The sequence below is a fragment of the Anomaloglossus baeobatrachus genome, chromosome 1, assembly GCF_048569485.1.
Source record: "Anomaloglossus baeobatrachus isolate aAnoBae1 chromosome 1, aAnoBae1.hap1, whole genome shotgun sequence".
Taxonomy (NCBI): Eukaryota; Metazoa; Chordata; class Amphibia; order Anura; family Aromobatidae; genus Anomaloglossus; species Anomaloglossus baeobatrachus.
Window position 1 is genome coordinate 36,957,498 of NC_134353.1, and position 19,155 is coordinate 36,976,652.

The 19,155-nt window shown below is 51.1% G+C and overlaps 1 protein-coding gene across 1 annotated transcript in view; it reads right to left on the minus strand.

The window, feature by feature from the left end:
• Positions 1 to 1,234, minus strand: part of GFRA4 (GDNF family receptor alpha 4) — a 617,177-nt gene extending 615,943 nt beyond the window's left edge. The window contains exon 1 of the mRNA XM_075346410.1: positions 177 to 1,234. Within this exon, the coding sequence (XP_075202525.1) occupies positions 177 to 225 (49 nt within the window). The 5' untranslated portion in view covers positions 226 to 1,234. The remainder of the gene's footprint in view (positions 1 to 176) is intronic.
• Between the last annotated feature and the right edge of the window lie 17,921 nt (positions 1,235 to 19,155).

Sequence of the window (19,155 nt, forward strand, 5' to 3'; positions counted from 1 at the left end):
TATAAACCCGAATACACAGGATCATGCCCACAAATCAAGTCTGCAACATGTATAGCACCCACAGATAGGGTGGCAGTGCCAATTCCAAGTCTGCCAGTCCCAGCAGGGTGCCAGTCTGTGCCCAAATGCAAATCCATCCAATGGCAGCCTGGGCTGCCCAGAGATAGGGGACTTACCACAGATGAGCAGGAGCAGGACGCATCCACACAGCCGGGCTGAGCTCATGGTGGCGGTGAAGGACCCCCTGGCACAGGACTGACCTCTAGGACTGCTGGGCTCTCAGGCTTTAGCTCCGGGCTCTGCAGGTGTACTCTCTTCCCAGCTCAGCTCTGCACCTTGTATTATACACATCCCCCTTTAGATCCAAGCTGCAAAAAAAAGCCTCAGCAATCCAAGAGGATGAAATGTGGGGATGAGAAGTTTGATGGCACCCCCTGCTGCAAACTTCAGCCTGAAATAACCAGCTTAATGCAGGGCTGCAACTTTAAAGGGCTCCCAAAGCCTTAGATCAGGGCAGGAGCCTCAGTGGGGGGCTGCTGTGGGCAGGGTGCCCCCTTAGATCCTCGGAGCTTCTGTATCCAGCTCCTGGGAGGGCAATCCTGGGATGACAGTGGGGGTCTCCTCCTGGGCTCCAGGGGGCTGCAGGCAGATCCTGGCACTGATGCCCCTAATGCTCTCCCCACATCCCGAGCCGCAGCCCAGCAGCATGCAGCGCAATGTGCAGCAATAATCCAGTGTGCTCCGGCACCAGAGAGAGCTGCTGTCACAGCGCAGCTCCGGAGGCTTTAAAGGGACAGAAACACTCAGACATTGTCTGGAGCAGCAGCAGCAGCAATAACAGTACCTCCCTCACTACACACTGCCTGATAATGGGGACTGTGCGCAGCTCCATCCATCACAGGAGCTCACCACTGAGCAGGCTGTGTGCACAGGGGGCAGCTGTAGATTGCCAGCTCTGAGGGTATCACAGGAGCTCACCACTGAGCAGGCTGTATGCAGCTGTAGATTGCCAGCTCTGAGGGTATAACAGGAGCTCAGCACTGAGCAGGCTGTGTGCACAGGGGGCAGCTGTAGATTGCCAGCTCTGAGGGTATCACAGGAGCTCACCACTGAGCAGGCTGTATGCAGCTGTAGATTGCCAGCTCTGAGGGTATAACAGGAGCTCAGCACTGAGCAGGCTGTGTGCACAGGGGGCAGCTGTAGATTGCCAGCTCTGAGGGTATCACAGGAGCTCACCACTGAGCAGGCTGTATGCAGCTGTAGATTGCCAGCTCTGAGGGTATCACAGGAGCTCAGCACTGAGCGGGCTGTGTGCACAGGGGGCAGCTGTAGATTGCCAGCTGTGAGGGTATCACAGGAGCTCACCACTGAGCAGGCTGTGTGCACAGGGGGCAGCTGTAGATTGCCAGCTCTGAGGGTATCACAGGAGCTCACCACTGAGCAGGCTGTGTGCACAGGGGGCAGCTGTAGATTGCCAGCTCTGAGGGTATCACAGGAGCTCAGCACTGAGCAGGCTGTGTGCACAGGGGGCAGCTGTAGATTGCCAGCTCTGAGGGTATCACAGGAGCTCACCACTGAGCGGGCTGTGTGCACAGGGGGCAGCTGTAGATTGCCAGCTCTGAGGGTATCACAGGAGCTCACCACTGAGCAGGCTGTGTGCACAGGGGGCAGCTGTAGATTGCCAGCTCTGAGGGTATCACAGGAGCTCAGCACTGAGCAGGCTGTGTGCACAGGGGGCAGCTGTAGATTGCCAGCTCTGAGGGTATCACATCTAGCTCACCAGTGAGCAGGCTGTGTGCACAGGGGGCAGCCTTAGATTGATGAGTAAGCACTACCATGCTCGGGTGCTCAGTACTGATAACTAGTAATGAGTGGACACTACCATGCTTGGGTGCTGGGTAGTTGTAACTAGTGATGAGCGGTCACTACCATGCTCGGGTGCTCAGTACTGGTAACTAGTGATGAGCGGGCACTACCATGCTCAGGTGCTCAGTACTGGTAACTAGTGATGAGCGGGCACTACCATGCTCGGGTGCTCAGTACTGGTAACTAGTGATGAGTGGGCACTACCATGCTCGGGGGCTCAGTGCTCGTAACTAGTGATGAGCGGGCACTACCATGCTCGGGTGCTCGGTAGTTGTAACTAGTGATGAGCGGTCACTACCATGCTCGGGGGCTCAGTGCTCGTAACTAGTGATGAGCGGGCACTACCATGCTCGGGTGCTCAGTGCTCGTAACTAGTGATGAGCGGGCACTACCATGCTCGGGGGCTCAGTGCTCGTAACTAGTGATGAGCGGGCACTACCATGCTCAGGTGCTCAGTACTGGTAACTAGTGATGAGTGAGCACTACCATGCCCGGGTGCTCAGTACTCGTAACTAGTGATGAGCGGGCACTACCATGCTCAGGTGCTCAGTACTGGTAACTAGTGATGAGTGGGCACTACCATGCTCAGGTGCTCAGTACTGGTAACTAGTGATGAGTGGGCACTACCATGCTCGGGTGCTCAGTACTGGTAGCTAGTGATGAGTGGGCACTACCATGCTTGGGTGCTCGGTAGTTGTAACTAGTGATGAGCGGGCACTACCATGCTCGGGTGCTCAGTACTCGTAACTAGTGATGAGCGGGCACTACCATGCTCAGGTGCTCAGTACTGGTAACTAGTGATGAGTGGGCACTACCATGCTCGGGTGCTCAGTACTGGTAACTAGTGATGAGTGGGCACTACCATGCTCGGGTGCTCAGTACTGGTAACTAGTGATGAGTGGGCACTACCATGCTCGGGTGCTCAGTACTGGTAACTAGTGATGAGCGGGCACTACCATGCTCGGGTGCTCAGTACTCGTAACTAGTGATGAGCGAGCACTACCATGCTCGGGTGCTCAGTACTCGTAACTAGTGATGAGTGGGCACTACCATGCTCGGGTGCTCAGTACTCGTAACTAGTGATGAGAGGGCACTACCATGTTCTGGTGCTCTGTACTGGTAACTAGTGATGAGTGGGCACTACCATGCTCAGGTGCTCAGTACTGGTAACTAGTGATGAGCGGGCACTACCATGCTTGGGTGCTCAGTACTGGTAACTAGTGATGAGTGGGCACTACCATGCTCGGGTGCTCAGTACTGGTAACTAGTGATGAGCGCCCCTCAATGAGCGGGCACTACCATGCTCAGGTGCTCAGTACTGGTAACTAGTGATGAGTGAGCACTACCATGCCCGGGTGCTCAGTACTCGTAACTAGTGATGAGCGGGCACTACCATGCTCGGGTGCTCTGTACTTGTAACTAGTGATGAGCGGGCACTACCATGCTCAGGTGCTCAGTACTGGTAACTAGTGATGAGTGGGCACTACCATGCTCGGGTGCTCAGTACTGGTAGCTAGTGATGAGTGGGCACTACCATGCTTGGGTGCTCGGTAGTTGTAACTAGTGATGAGCGGGCACTACCATGCTCTGGTGCTCAGTACTCGTAACTAGTGATGAGCGGGCACTACCATGCTCGGGTGCTCAGTACTGGTAACTAGTGATGAGTGGGCACTACCATGCTCGGGTGCTCAGTACTGGTAACTAGTGATGAGTGGGCACTACCATGCTCGGGTGCTCAGTACTGGTAACTAGTGATGAGTGGGCACTACCATGCTCGGGTGCTCAGTACTGGTAACTAGTGATGAGCGGGCACTACCATGCTCGGGTGCTCAGTACTCGTAACTAGTGATTAGCGAGCACTACCATGCTCGGGTGCTCAGTACTGGTAACTAGTGATGAGCGAGCACTACCATGCTCGGGTGCTCAGTACTCGTAACTAGTGATGAGCGAGCACTACCATGCTCGGGTGCTCAGTACTCGTAACTAGTGATGAGAGGGCACTACCATGCTCGGGTGCTCAGTACTGGTAACTAGTGATGAGTGGGCACTACCATGCTCGGGTGCTCAGTACTCGTAACTAGTGATGAGAGGGCACTACCATGCTCGGGTGCTCAGTACTCGTAACTAGTGATGAGCGGGCACTACCATGCTCGGGTGCTCAGTACTCGTAACTAGTGATGAGAGGGCACTACCATGCTCGGGTGCTCAGTACTCGTAACTAGTGATGAGTGGGCACTACCATGCTCGGGTGCTCAGTACTCGTAACTAGTGATGAGAGGGCACTACCATGTTCTGGTGCTCTGTACTGGTAACTAGTGATGAGTGGGCACTACCATGCTCAGGTGCTCAGTACTGGTAACTAGTGATGAGCGGGCACTACCATGCTTGGGTGCTCAGTACTGGTAACTAGTGATGAGCGGGCACTACCATGCTCTGGTGCTCAGTACTGGTAACTAGTGATGAGCGGGCACTACCATGCTCGGGTGCTCAGTACTGGTAACTAGTGATGAGCGGGCACTACCATGCTCAGGTGCTCAGTACTCATAACTAGTGATGAGCGAGCACTACCATGCTCAGGTGCTCAGTACTGGTAACTAGTGATGAGCGGGCACTACCATGCTCGGGTGCTCGGTACTGGTAACTAGTGATGAGCGGGCACTACCATGCTCGTGTGCTCGGTACTGGTAACTAGTGATGAGCGGACACTACCATGCTCGGGTGCTCAGTACTGGTAACTAGTGATGAGCGGGCACTACCATGCTTGGGTGCTCAGTACTGGTAACTAGTGATGAGCGGGCACTACCATGCTCGTGTGCTCGGTACTGGTAACTAGTGATGAGCGGACACTACCATGCTCGGGTGCTCAGTACTGGTAACTAGTGATGAGCGGACACTACCATGCTCGGGTGCTCAGTACTGGTAACTAGTGATGAGCGAGCACTACCATGCTCTGGTGCTCAGTACTGGTAACTAGTGATGAGCGGGCACTACCATGCTCAGGTGCTCAGTACTCGTAACTAGTGATGAGCGGACACTACCATGCTCGGGTGCTCAGTACTCGTAACTAGTGATGAGAGGGCACTACCATGTTCTGGTGCTCTGTACTGGTAACTAGTGATGAGTGGGCACTACCATGCTCGGGTGCTCAGTACTCGTAACTAGTGATGAGAGGGCACTACCATGTTCTGGTGCTCTGTACTGGTAACTAGTGATGAGTGGGCACTACCATGCTCAGGTGCTCAGTACTGGTAACTAGTGATGAGCGGGCACTACCATGCTTGGGTGCTCAGTACTGGTAACTAGTGATGAGCGGGCACTACCATGCTCAGGTGATCAGTACTGGTAACTAGTGATGAGCGGGCACTACCATGCTCTGGTGCTCAGTACTGGTAACTAGTGATGAGCGGGCACTACCATGCTCAGGTGCTCAGTACTGGTAACTAGTGATGAGCGGGCACTACCATGCTCGGGGGCTCAGTACTGGTAACTAGTGATGAGCGGGCACTACCATGCTCGGGTGCTCAGTACTGGTAACTAGTGATGAGCGGGCACTACCATGCTCGGGTGCTCAGTACTGGTAACTAGTGATGAGCGGGCACTACCATGCTCGGGTGCTCAGTACTGGTAACTAGTGATGAGCGGGCACTACCATGCTCGGGTGCTCAGTACTGGTAACTAGTGATGAGCGGGCACTACCATGCTCGGGTGCTCAGTACTGGTAACTAGTGATGAGCGGGCACTACCATGCTCGGGTGCTCAGTACTGGTAACTAGTGATGAGCGGGCACTACCATGCTCGGGTGCTCAGTACTGGTAACTAGTGATGAGCGGGCACTACCATGCTCGGGTGCTCAGTACTGGTAACTAGTAGTGATGAGCGAGTACTAAAAAGCTCGGGTGCTCGAGGCTCGGGCCGAGCCTCTCAAGATACTCGTGTACTCGGCCCGAGCACCGAGCCCAATGTTATCCTATGGGAGACCCGAGTATTTTTGTGAAATGACCCCCGGCAGCATGGAGAAACCCTAAAAATGTCACAAAAGTCTCAGAAGAGTGCTGAAATGACATGGCAACAGCATGGGGAAGACCCCTTGAAGCATTTATCACTCAAAAGTCACAGCTGTGAACAATTTTGTCCGCGTTTCACGCCATTTTTACGGACTCACCAGAAAACCTTCCAAAATGACACCAAAATGATTTTTTATGGCGGAAATGTTAAGGGCACATACCCAATAGTGAGATAGAGCTGGTGTATGTTACTTTTTGAGATTAATACATGAAAGATTTTACGTGAAAACATTGTGTGGCACTCCGATGTCCCTGAGAAGAGACGTACATGAAGGCCTCTTGAGTCTAATGTGCCCATTTTGAGGAAGTGAGTCTTTGTAGTATTTTCCTTTGCCAGGGCAGTCCAAAATTGTGAGGTTCACCAATGCCCCTGCATACAGACGTGCATGAGGGCCTGTAAACCTGAAGTGCCTATTGTAAGGAAGTGGGTCTATTGTAGTATAGCCCTTAGGCAGGGCAGCCAAAAATTGGGAGGCTCCACATTGTCCCTGGATAGAGACGTGCATGAGGGCCTGTAAACTTGAAGTGCCCATTGTAAGGAAGTGGGTCTATTGTAGTATAGCCCTTAGGCAGAGCAGCCAAAAATTGGGAGGCTCCACATTGTCCCTGGATAGAGACGTGCATGAGGGCCTTTAAACCTGAAGTGACCATTGTAAGGAAGTGGGTCTATTGTAGTATAGCCCTTAGGCAGGGCAGCCAAAAATTGGGAGGCTCCACATTGTCCCTGGATAGAGACCTGCATGAGGGCCTGTAAACCTGAAGTGTCCATTGTAAGGAAGTGGGTCTATTGTAGTATAGCCCTTAGGCAGGGCAGCCAAAAATTGGGAGGCTCCACGTTGTCCCTGGGTAGAGACGTGCATGAGGGCCTCAAAACATTAAGTGTCCATTGTAAAGGAGCGGGTCTCCTGTCGTTGTAATGTCCATTCTGCAAAGAATGGGCAAAAAAATTTACCACTGGGGGTATACCTGAAACAAAGGCCTAACTCTTGTAACGGTCATCATGGTGGCGCATGAGGAGAAGGAGGAGCAGTCCAGCGATTAGCCAAAGTCCAGAAGTGTGTACCCATGGGTGAGTGGAGGTACATGGCAAACTTTAAATTCCGCTGTCATTTGCTGGTGGTGTGGTGAAGTCTGGCCCAATCCAACCCTTGTTCATCTTTATCAGAGTCAGCCTGTCAGCATTTTCAGTTGACAGGCGGGTGCGTTTATCTGTAATGATTCCACCTGCGGCACTAAAAACACGCTCTGACAAAACGCTAGCGGCAGGGCAGGCCAGGACTTCCAAGGCGTAGAGAGCCAATTCATGCCACGTGTCCAGCTTGGATACCTAATAATTGTAAGGCACAGAGGAATGTCGGAGTACAGTTGTTCGATCTGCAAGGTACTCCTTGAGCATCTGGGCAAACTTAGGATTTCTTGTGGCACTACCCCGCACCTCAGGGGCTGTGGTACGTGAGGGGCTGAGAAAACTGTCCCACATCTTAAAGACTGTTCCCCTACCTCTGGCGGATTGGACTTGTGCCCCTCTCGGATGTACGCCTCGGTTGTCCACTGATTCCTGACCTATGCCGCTAGCGTTTTGTGAGGGGAATGCTTTGCCTACTTCCGTGACTATGGCCTTCCGGAACTGCTGCATTTTGGTTGACCTCTCCGCCTCGGGAATAAGAGACATAAAGTTCTCCTTGTAGCGTGGGTCTAACAGTGTTACCAACCAGTAATGATTGTCGGCCAAGATGTTCTTAACGCGAGGGTCACGAGACAGGCAGCTTACCATAAAGTCAGCCATGTGTGCCAGACTCTTAACAGCCATCACTTCAGTAGCCTGACCAACACGATGACTGAACATGCTGTCCTCCTCCTCCTCCTCCTCCTCATCTACCCTGTCCTCTGGCCAGCCACGCTGAACCGAGGATATGACTGGTGTGCATGTCATATCCTCAATTTGGCCGGAGAGTTGCTCCATGTCTTCATCCTCCTCCTCGTCATAGTCCTCCACTGCACGTTGTGATGAGACGAGGCTGGGCTGTGTGTTATCACCCACACCCACTACTGTTTCTTGCTGGAACTCATCGCGCTCCGCCTGCAATGCATCATGTTTGTTTTTCAGCAGAGACCGTTTTAGAAGGCAGAGAAGCGGTATGGTGACGCTAATAATGGCGTCATCACCACTCACCATCTTGGTGGAGTCCTCAAAGTTTTGGAGGATGGTACATAGGTCTGACATCCATCTCCACTCCTCAGGTGTTATGTGTGGAGTTTGACCCATTTCCCGACGGCTTAGGTGATGCAGGTACTCAACAACTGCCCTCTTCTGCTCACATATCCTGACCAACATGTGCAGAGTTGAATTCCAACGCGTGGGGACATCACACACCAGTCTGTGAGCCGGAAGATGCAAATGGCGCTGAAAGCCGGCAAGGCCGGCTGAAGCAGTAGGTGACTTTCGAAAATGTGCAGACAGGCGGCGAACTTTTACCAGCAGATCAGACAGCTCTGGGTATGACTTTAGAAACCGCTGAACCACGAGGTTGAGCACATGGGCCACGCATGGAACATGTGTCAGCTGGCCTCGCCTCAAAGCCGCCACCAGGTTCCGGCCATTGTCACACACGACCTTTCCTGGCTTTAGGTTCAGAGGTGTGAGCCAGTGATCTGCCTGCTGTTTCAGAGCTGTCCACAGCTCTTCTGCATTGTGGGGTTTGTCACCTATGCAGATTAGCTTCAGCACAGCCTGTTGCCGCTTCGCCGAGGCAGTGCTGCAGTGCTTCCAGCTTGTGACTGGTGTGGAGGGTAAAGTGGATGAGGATGCGCAGGAGGAGGAGGAGGCTGAAGAGCATGACATTCCTGAGCTGTAGAGTGTGGGTGAAACACTGACTGAGATAGGGCCTGCAAACCTTGGTGTGGGAAGGACGTGTTCCGTCCCTCGCTCAGACTGGGTCCCAGCTTCCACAATATTAACCCAGTGTGCCGTCAACGAGATGTAGCGGCCTTGCCCACAAGCACTTGTCCACATGTCTGTGGTTAGGTGGACTTTGGGTGAAACAGCGTTGTTCAGGGCACGTGTGATGTTTTGTGACACGTGGTTATGCAACGCGGGGACGGCACACCGGGAGAAATAGTGGCGGCTGGGGACCGAGTAACGTGGGACAGTTGCCGCCATCAGGTCGCGGAATGCTTCTGTCTCCACCAGCCTAAAAGGCAACATTTCCAGCGCAAGCAGTCGCGAAATGTTAGCATTTAGAACTGTGGCATGTGGGGTGTTGGCAGTGTATTTGCGCCTGCGTTCAAAGGTTTGCTGAATGGATAACTGAACGCTGCGCTGGGACAAGGACGTGCTTGATGATGGTGTTCTTTCTGCGTAGGCAACTGCAGGTGCAGGGACGGAGGAGGCTTGTTCGCAGGCAGCATGGACAGGGGATTGGCTCGCATGCACAACCAGCGAAGACGTAGCAGTGACATCAGCAAGCACTGCTCCTCGACTCTGTTGTACTTCCCACAAAGTCGGGTGCTTGGCTGACATGTGCCTGATCATGCTGGTGGTGGTCAGGCTGCTAGTTTTGGTACCCCTGCTGATGCTGGCATGGCAGGTGTTGCAAATGGCCTTTTTAGAATCATCTGGAGCCAACTTAAAAAACTGCCAGACTCGGGAAGACCTAACATTTGTACAGGCACCTTGTGTCGTGTTGTTGTTCCGGGGAACGGTTGCCTGACGTCTGCCTGGAGCCACCACCCTGCTTCTTACTGCCTGTTGTGATGCTACGCCTCCCTCCCCCTGTGCACTGCTGTCCTCGCTCTGCATATCCTCCTGCCAGGTTGGGTCAGTTACTGGATCATCCACCACGTCGTCTTCCTCTTCCGCACCCTGCTCCTCCTCCTGACTTCCTGACAATTGTGTCTCATCATCGTCCACCCCTTGTTGAGACACGTTGCCAACTTCGTGAGAACGTGTCTGCTCAAATATTTGGGCATCTGTATATACGATCTCCTCATGACCCACTTCAACATGAGCTGTCGAGAGGCCAGAATGTGCGAATGGAAACGTGAACAGCTCTTCCGAGTGTCCAAGTGTGGGATCAGTAATGTCCGAGGAGGACGTGTACTCAGCCTGGTGGTAGGAAGGAGAATCAGGTTCAGAAATGTGCGGTGCAGTATCACGGCTACTGACACTTGACCGTGTGGAAGACAGAGTGTTTGTGGTGGTGCCAATCTGACTGGAAGCATTATCCGCTATCCAACTAACAACCTGTTGACACTGGTCTTGGTTCAAGAGCGGTGTACTGCTGCGGTCCCCAAGAATTTGGGACAGGACGTGCGAGCGACTAGATGTGGCCCTTTGTTGTGGCGAAATTAGAGCTTGCCCACGACCTCGGCCTCTGCCTGCACCACCATCACGTCCACTTCCTTGTTCCTTGCCAACGCTCTTGCGCATTTTGCAATGCTGTGCTGACGTGTATTCACTAGACTTGTGTGTTATATCCAAGTTTGTGCAAATCGTGCACCTGTACGCTGCCACCGACAGACACACACGTGCGGTTTTTAAATGCAAGCACGGACGCACTAAGAACCTAACACAGGTTTTTAGGAGCAAAAATTACTGAGAAGTCTGACACTATCTGGACTGTTTTACACTGTGTACACCAGCCCCAGATATGATGAAGCCTGGTATACGGTCCCCACTAGGAATGGCTATATACCCTGCCTGCCTGCCTGTATACAGCTACAATAGTCCTGACAAGGACTCTTCTGGTCACTAGCCTGTATTCCGACCTGGCTATACCCTGCCTGTATACAGCAACAATAGTCCTGAGAAGGACTCTGCTACTGTACTCCGACCTGGCTATACCCTGCCTGCCTGTATACAACTAGAATAGTCCTGAGAAGGACTTCTGGTCACACTGTTTGCAGCCCTGCTACGGAAATAGCTATAAAGGGCCGCAAAGCTTTCCCTGAATCAGCGACCCTCTCCCTGCACTGACTGTCTGGATGGCTGTGAGCAGAGCACAGCGCGCCGGCCGGTATAAAGGCTCGGTCACGCTGTGCAGGCCGGCCAATCACTGCAATTCCACAACTAACAGGGCTGTGGCATTGCAGTGGTCTGCCAGCCAATCCCTGCATGAGGGCTGGCTCTCAAAAGAGCGCCAACATGCTGGGATGAAGACCACGAGTACAGCACGAGTATCGCGAGATTACTCGGTCCCCGCCGAGCAGCCCGAGTACAGCGATACTCGTGCGAGTACCGAGTAGTAACAGGCATGCTCGCTCATCACTAGTAACTAGTGATGAGCGGGCACTACCATGCTCGGGTGCTCAGTACTGGTAACTAGTGATGAAAGGGCACTACCATGCTCAGTTGCTCAGTACTGGTAACTAGTGATGAGCGAGCACTACCATGCTCGGGGGATCAGTACTCGTAACTAGTAATGAGCGGGCACTACCATGCTCGGGTGCTCTGTAGTGGTAACTAGTGATGAGGGGGCACTACCATGCTCGGGTGCTCAGTACTGGTAACTAGTGATGAAAGGGCACTACCATGCTCGGGTGCTCAGTACTGGTAACTAGTGATGAGCAGGCACTACCATGCTCGGGTGCTCAGTACTGGTAACTAGTGATGAGCGGGCACTACCATGCTCGGGTGCTCAGTAGTGGTAACTAGTGATGAGTGAGCACTACCATGCTCGGGTGCTCAGTACTGGTAACTAGTGATGAGTGAGCACTACCATGCTCAGGTGCTCTGTACTGGTAACTAGTGATGAGCGGGCACTACCATGCTCGGGTGCTCTGTACTGGTAACTAGTGATGAGCGGGCACTACCATGCTCAGGTGCTCTGTACTGGTAACTAGTGATGAGTGAGCACTACCATGCTCAGGTGCTCAGTACTGGTAACTAGTGATGAGCGGGCACTACCATGCTCGGGTGCTCAGTACTGGTAACTAGTGATGAGCGGGCACTACCATGCTCGGATGTGTGGTACTTGTACGAGCAGTGTACCTAGAGTACGATGGTCCCCAATGCAAAATTTGAGCATGCACCCCCCCATCACATGTTGGTCAGATGTATGGGCAGTTGTAGAGTTCTTAATCCTATAAAGACATAAAAGTTGCCTCCCCTTTATTGTGTAGTGCTGACCCCTATCCTGTACTAATGGCCCCAATCCTTGGAAATATGTTTCCTATCCTGGTGTATGACCTCTTCATGGCTATATCCTTGAATATATGGCCCCTTCCTACTATATATGGCCCCATCCTGGCGTATGTCCCCATCATGGCCCCATTCTGGTATATATGTCACCATCCTGGTATATATATCGACATCATGGCCCCATACCAGTATATATGTCCCCATCATGGCCCATCCTGGTATATGTCCACATGCTGGCCCCATCCTGGTATATATGTCCCCATCCTGGTATATGTGTCCCCATCATGGCCCCATCCTGGTATATGTGTCCTTATAATGGCCACATCCTTGCATAGATGTCCCCATAATGGCCCCATCCTGGTATATGTGTCCCATCATGGCCCCATCCTGGTAAAAAATGTCCCCTTAGTTGCCACATCCTGGTATATGTGTCCTTATAATGTCCACATCCTGGTATATATGTCCCCATCCTGATATATACGCACGTGGTCAAAATTGTTGGTACCCCTCGTTTAATGAAAGAAAAACCCACAATGGTCACAGAAATGACTTGAATGAGTGGTGTGATTTTTTTTTTCATGTGTGGACTGGATGGGATGTTACCGACATCTGGTGAGAATTTTATGTCCATAGCTCATTTAGAAATATATTTAGTTAGAAAATCAGTAACATGTTCAATATTTATTTCATCTTCTATATATGATATATCAAATATATAATAAATATTTATTGATACCTTTGAATAGTGTTGTACAATAAAAGCAAGTTGTATGGAAACGAGTTCTGTTTATGTCACCATACAGTATAAAAATGTTTTTTGTTTTCCTGCAATTTTTCATTTTTAGTAACATATTTTCTCCATAGTCATGTCATCATACTTGTATATTGTAACTGGTAATAGAGCATTTTGTGTTTTTTTGTTTTTTTTTTTTGTTATCTATGTCAACATCATGGCCCCATCCTGGTATATATGTCCCCATCCTGGTTTAGATGTCCACATAATGGCCACATCCTGGTATATATGAACCCTTGGATTTTTGGATTCACTGGGTTTGGCCAGACTTTAGTTAAAGGTTTGGTTCAGGACCCGGACTTGACCTAAACTTGACCTTAGACCCCATATAAGTCACTGGGGATCTGAATTTCTGTGCTGTAAAATGGTCCTAGTAAGAGCTAGGGGCTGCAAAATGGGGGCAATTGCCCTGCAGACAGATGTGGATAGTGAATAAATAGGAAAAAAAAAGTATGTGGCCTCCCACCTATTTTTGATAAGGTAAAGCAGACAGCTGGGGGCTGGTATTATCAGACTGGGAAGGTCCATGGTTATTTGGCCCTCCCCAGTGTGAAAATAGCAGCCTGCAACCACCCCAGAAGTGAATGTACAGCCAAGAGGAAATGTAAGGAAGGACACCTCAAAGGTGGTATAATTCATGCACTTTCCGCCCTTAGGGTTTCCCAGCCAATCATATTACATTAGTTTGTAGTTCAAGAAAAAAAATGATTTTTTTTTTTTGGGGGTGGGGGGAGGGAGAGGAAGAAAGTCTTCATCCTTAGTCATTATAGTCCAGGAGTGAGTGTGCGTTGTAATTAATGTCTACAATATCGGCCCTTGTCATACACAGGGCAATTCAACTGCACAATTTATAAAATCAGGAGAAAGTGGCGCCTAATACAAGAGCTCGTTATGTGGTTATAGATAACGGAAGCCAATTATCTACTACAGTACATATTTTAGCTCATCTGTCAAGCAAATGACATCGGAAGTATGGCGTACTATGTGACACAAGGGGTACACAGGGGACACTTTAACAATGGTGGGCCATAGCACTGATGAGGGGGAAGGTGGTCCACCTCCTGCTCTCACCTGCAGCTGTACCCTGCACTCCTAGCCAGACCCTACACAGCTAACGCACCTGTCGCCGAACAGGATACCTGAGACCCTGGCAGACGTTGTAACAACCCTGGCTAGTGAGCTGGCAGGTGAGGGACACTAGCCCCACCACTGCACCAAAACAACACCAACACCAGGGAAAGGAAAGATAGATAGGGGGAAACACAACAACAGATAGCTGCAGTCAGCAGCAGGGCTGCAGCCTACACAGCAACTTGCTGAGAGGGCTCCACCAGCTCCTCATGGCCAAGCATGCAATTGAGTAAGAGAATAACCGGCACCCTCTACTGGGAGCAGAAACAGCTGTGAAGGTAATAAGAATACTGACATTAACCCTCTTTTTGCACAATAAGAAAACAATTAATGGTGGAAGGTTAAAAGCATAGGAATCACTTGTGGTAGAAACGTGTATGCATTGACTATGAATGGCTAGAGAATGGGCAGCTTGAGATGGCCATGGGCTAATAGACAAGACTGGTGACGTTGTTAAGCCTACATAGTGACATCACATAACTTGAGATGTTTACCAAAGTAGACATCTTCATTGGTTCAGTGGTCCTCTAATGGCAGACAGGAAGCACCGGGGCTCGTCATCAGTTGACTGGATCTTGGACCATTCTTGAGTAGTCCTCTATGCTTTGTCTCAGAGTTTCCAGAGATTGAGCTGGTTGGGTTTCTGATCCATTCATCATGCAAGCTAACAGTGTTGAGTTCTTCCCCTGAGGGCGATAGTCCATGGTGGATAAGTATGGTGCCAAGGGTTTCTGTAGGGTATTGTCAATGTGGCACTCTATGGTTAAGTAGCCACAGTAACAGTGGTAGGTGCAGGAAGGGATTTCCACATTAGGAGAATTCAGATGCCACACGCACACAGACAGACTCATCACAACACTCCAATAAACCGTGGTTAGGGCCTAGTGCAGCTGGACTTGTATAGTGAATAGCACTGTCCCTGAAACCAGTGTTGCGGGCGGGGGCCGCTGTCTCTTCTGGGGCCACTCGGATCCGGGTTCGCTGCTGCGGCTCGAGTGGTGACTAGACCCGGGCTCGCACGGCCGTCCGTCCTCACAACCGTCGGAAGGGGATATTTACAGGGGATTGATGTGTCGGTGACGCCACCCGTGGGTTGCGGTGAGGGATGGTGACACCGCCGATGCCTGGTCATTGGGCGCCCGGGGCTGATGGAGTGGGGCAGCAAGATGGGATCCTTTCCACGGGTAGGGGAGGCATAGTCCCGGGGCCCCTGGTATACGGGAGTAATGGCTGCTGGAGGCGGCGTGCCGGTTTGGACCGGGGGTCAATGATGTACTCACTGTTCACAGAATCGCACACAAGTCCAGTAAAAAACCAAGTTGCCAGTGACTGGTCACCTTTGGCGGGTGTATTCGGGTCCCACACTCGGGTGTAGCAAACAGGTGTCCCTTCCTCCTGCACTCGGTGTTTATCTCTTCTGTCAGACGACACCGCATGGAACGGGGAAGTCCACTCCCGGTACTGTGTATGTTGGGAGCTGTGACCCGGAAATATGACCCTTGGGATTTCTGTGGGTTCTGACGGACACCCTATCCCCCACGTTGGGCTTCCGTTTTGCTATCTGGGATTCTGGAGAACCAGGCCTGAAACCTCATCCTCTGCTGGTTAATTAACAAGGGGCATGCAACCTTCCTTGTCCTGGGCTCCAGGCACCCCGTCTGTGCATGGCCTCTGGACTGGATTCCCGTTGTCGGCACCGGCGGGCTACAACTCTGCCCCGGTCCACTTAAGGTCTTCCGCGACTGGATCTCCGTTGCCTGTGGCCCTGTTTGCTGTCTGCCACCTAGTCGGGTAGTCCAGGGGCCCCTACCCCTGACTCCACTGTACACTTCGCTCTCCTCTGCTCGACTGTCAGTCCTGTTCCCAACTGTTGTCTTCCCGCCCCAAACACCTCAGGACCCCTGGGTGGACGTTCCCATTCGCCTGGTCCCGCCCACTGGTGTGTCCCTATTATCATGAGGGGGTGACTAGGCTTTAATGGCTGTGTGTTGTACCTGGGTGTGGGTTTTTGATGGGATAAGGAGGGTGGACTACTTCTGTGACTACCTGGTTTTGCCAGGGCATCACACCAGCCTGGGGGTGGAGCTTAGAGGGTGAGGTGTCTGAGGTGAGTGGGTGGGAAGCCAGTTAGTTCCAGTCAGAGCCAGTTAGTTCCAGTCAGAGCCAGTCAAAAGGGACAGTGGGCAGAGTCAGTTGAGTCGAATTAAGTGTGAGAGATCCAGAGCGCGGGTTGGAGGTGAGGCGATACAGAAAAGGGGCGGAGAGACCAGATTGGCTCACCCCAGAAGAAGCAACTCGGAGTCCGAGTCAGGCCCAACAGAAAAGTCCGGAAGGCAAGGGGGACTTCAGTCTCCTGGCGCAGGAACACTTGTAGCATCGCCATCAATAGAGCCAGGGACGGCAGCAGAGTTAGTGCTGCCCAGGAGAACGGTACCCCACGGCCCTGGGTCAGGCATCTAAGCTGCAAGCATGCCCTCACCCAAATGATTATGAAGCAAACACGGAAGCCATCCTTAATGTTAGAGCAGGTGAAGAAGGGCTGGTATTGGGGAAATAGCCAATCCTCCAGCAAGTCCAGACCAAAATAGCAAGGGCACAAAAAGAGAAGCCAGTCTGTAGTGGTAGATTAGGTGGAAAAGAGCTGGCATTGGGTACCAATACAATCCTCCAGCAAGTCCTGAACCTAATGCCCATGGGACAAAGATGGCAGCCAGTGTTAGAGCATGTACATAACGGTTGGGTAACGATACACTCTTCCAGTATGCCCTGACCCAAATGACCATGAGATAAAGATGGCAGCCAATACTTAGTTTTAGAGCGCTGTTTCCTAAGCACTAACTCCTATGGGTTCCTTTGGATTGTCCATGTTTGATAAGCATAATAAATAAGGGCTAGTGATGAACAACAATATGATCATCCAGCATACCCTGACCCAAATGACCAAGAGACAAAGATGGCAGCCGGTTATTAGTTCTAAAGTGCTGTTTCCTAAGCACTAACTCCTATGGGTTGTCCATGTTGGATAAACATAATAAATAAAGGCTAGTGATGAGCAATAATACGATCCTCCAGCATACTCTGACCCAAATGACTATAAGACAAAGATGGCAGCCAATACTTATGTCACGCAGCAACTACCGGGGATTCACCAGGTACATAGGAATCCCCGGCGAGCGTCGCAACACACAGGGTACATGTTACAACAGTGCACCCTTGCACCAGGGAATGAAGAGTAGAGTCACGTCCTCAACTCACCTGAGGCTGCTCCCTGCATTTCCTAACGTCTCTATATGGGTTATTTCACCCCATTGACAATCACGTGCCTATCCCTGTCTTTCCCTGGACTCAGCCCTGTATAGTGTGCAGGGAAGCAGAAACTTTAGTTCCGCTCTTGGTTAAAAATGCAGAGATGATTAGACAAACAGGGGTAAAATAAACAACCACCATACAAAGCACTCCAACAACAAGAGGTAGAAATGAGGAATGGACCAGAGGGGAAAAACCAAAGAGGACCAAGGAAGGCAAACAACACAACTTTCACTCAGCAAATGTTCTCTAAATGGCTTCCTGGTCCTCAGCTCACAGGTTCCCTCTAGAGGCGAGCTAAGCAGAAACTATCACCAGCGGTTACCTGACCTAGGAGAGAAGTCTTTATCGCAGAGTTAATTAGCAATAGAGAACAGCTGACTATTGCTCACACTCAGTTTCAGGAGATCAGAGGATATCCTTAAACTTAAGGCCGCTTTACACGCTGCGATATCGTGACCGATATCGCTAGCATGGGTACCCGCCCTGCGACGTCACTGTGACTGGTGAACCGCCTTCTTTCTAAGGGGGCGGTTTGTTCAGCGTCACAGCGACGTCACAGCAGCATCACTGAACCACCGCCCAATAGAAGCAGAGGGGCGGAGATGAGAGGGACGAACATCCCGCCCACCTTCTTCCTTTCGCATTGCGTGCGGGATGTAGGTAAGGAGATGTTCGTCATTCCTATGGCGTCACACAGAGCGATGTGTGCTGCCGCAGGAACGACGAACTACATCGTTACTGCAGCAGCAACGATATTCGAGAATGGACCCCCATGTCACCGATGAGCGATTTTGCACGTTTTTGCGACGATGCAAAATCGCTCATAGGTGTCACACGCAACGGCATCGCTACAGCGGCCGGATGTGCGTCACCAATTCCGTGACCCCCAACGAGATCACTTGAGCGACGTCGCAGCGTGTAAAAGCGGCCTTTAGCAGCAAAGGATAAAAGAGAATCTGCAAAGACAGCAGTATTAACCTGAGCAAGTGTGTATGAAGCCCTGTGTTGTGATCTCCTGACACCAGAAATAGGAGGGACCACTCTCTGTTGTGGTACCCTCGTGACACCTTAGTTCTCAAGTGCTGTTTAGTAAGCAGTACCTCCTATGGGTTCCTTTGGGTTGTCTATGTTGGAAAAGCATAAGGAATAAGGGCTGGTGTTGAGCAATAATACCATCATCCTGCATACTCTGACCTAAATGACCATGAGACCAATTTGGCAGCCAATCCTTAGAGCTGGTATACTGTTTGCTTAGCTGTACTTCCTATGGGTTCCAATGGATAGTTTATGGTAGACAAGGGCTGTTATTGAATATTGATTTGATTTGCCAATATTCTGTGACCCAAATAACTATGAAATAAAGATGGTGGCCAGTCCTTATCTGGAACAGAGTTTTCTAAGCATGGATTTCTAGATAAGCAGTATGTTTGGTAGAGAGATGGTGTGACAACATGGACTCTGTCAGTGCCTAGCATGGGTTAAATTTCTTAAAATTCAGCCAGACATGAAGATAGTTTGTTTATAGGCGAGGGAAAAGCCCCTCATTGTTTCTACAAGACTCTTAGGAGTCTAGTGTTACAGTTCTTCTTGACACATGTAATTGCCTTGGCCAGTGAAGATCAGACACCCAGACAAATCAATTATGCGAACTTCCCATAGTATTACTATGTGAATTGCTAGATGTGATGTAACTTAGCTGTGTCTCCCTCTTCTCTGGATATTTTGCATACGTCTTGAAATCTAGCCAATAAGAGCCCAGTCTTATCTACCAATCGTGAAGACCCCAATGGTCAGAATGGAGAACTCAGGGGTATAAGAAGGAGGACTGTCCATTGCCCAGGTAGACTCTTGCT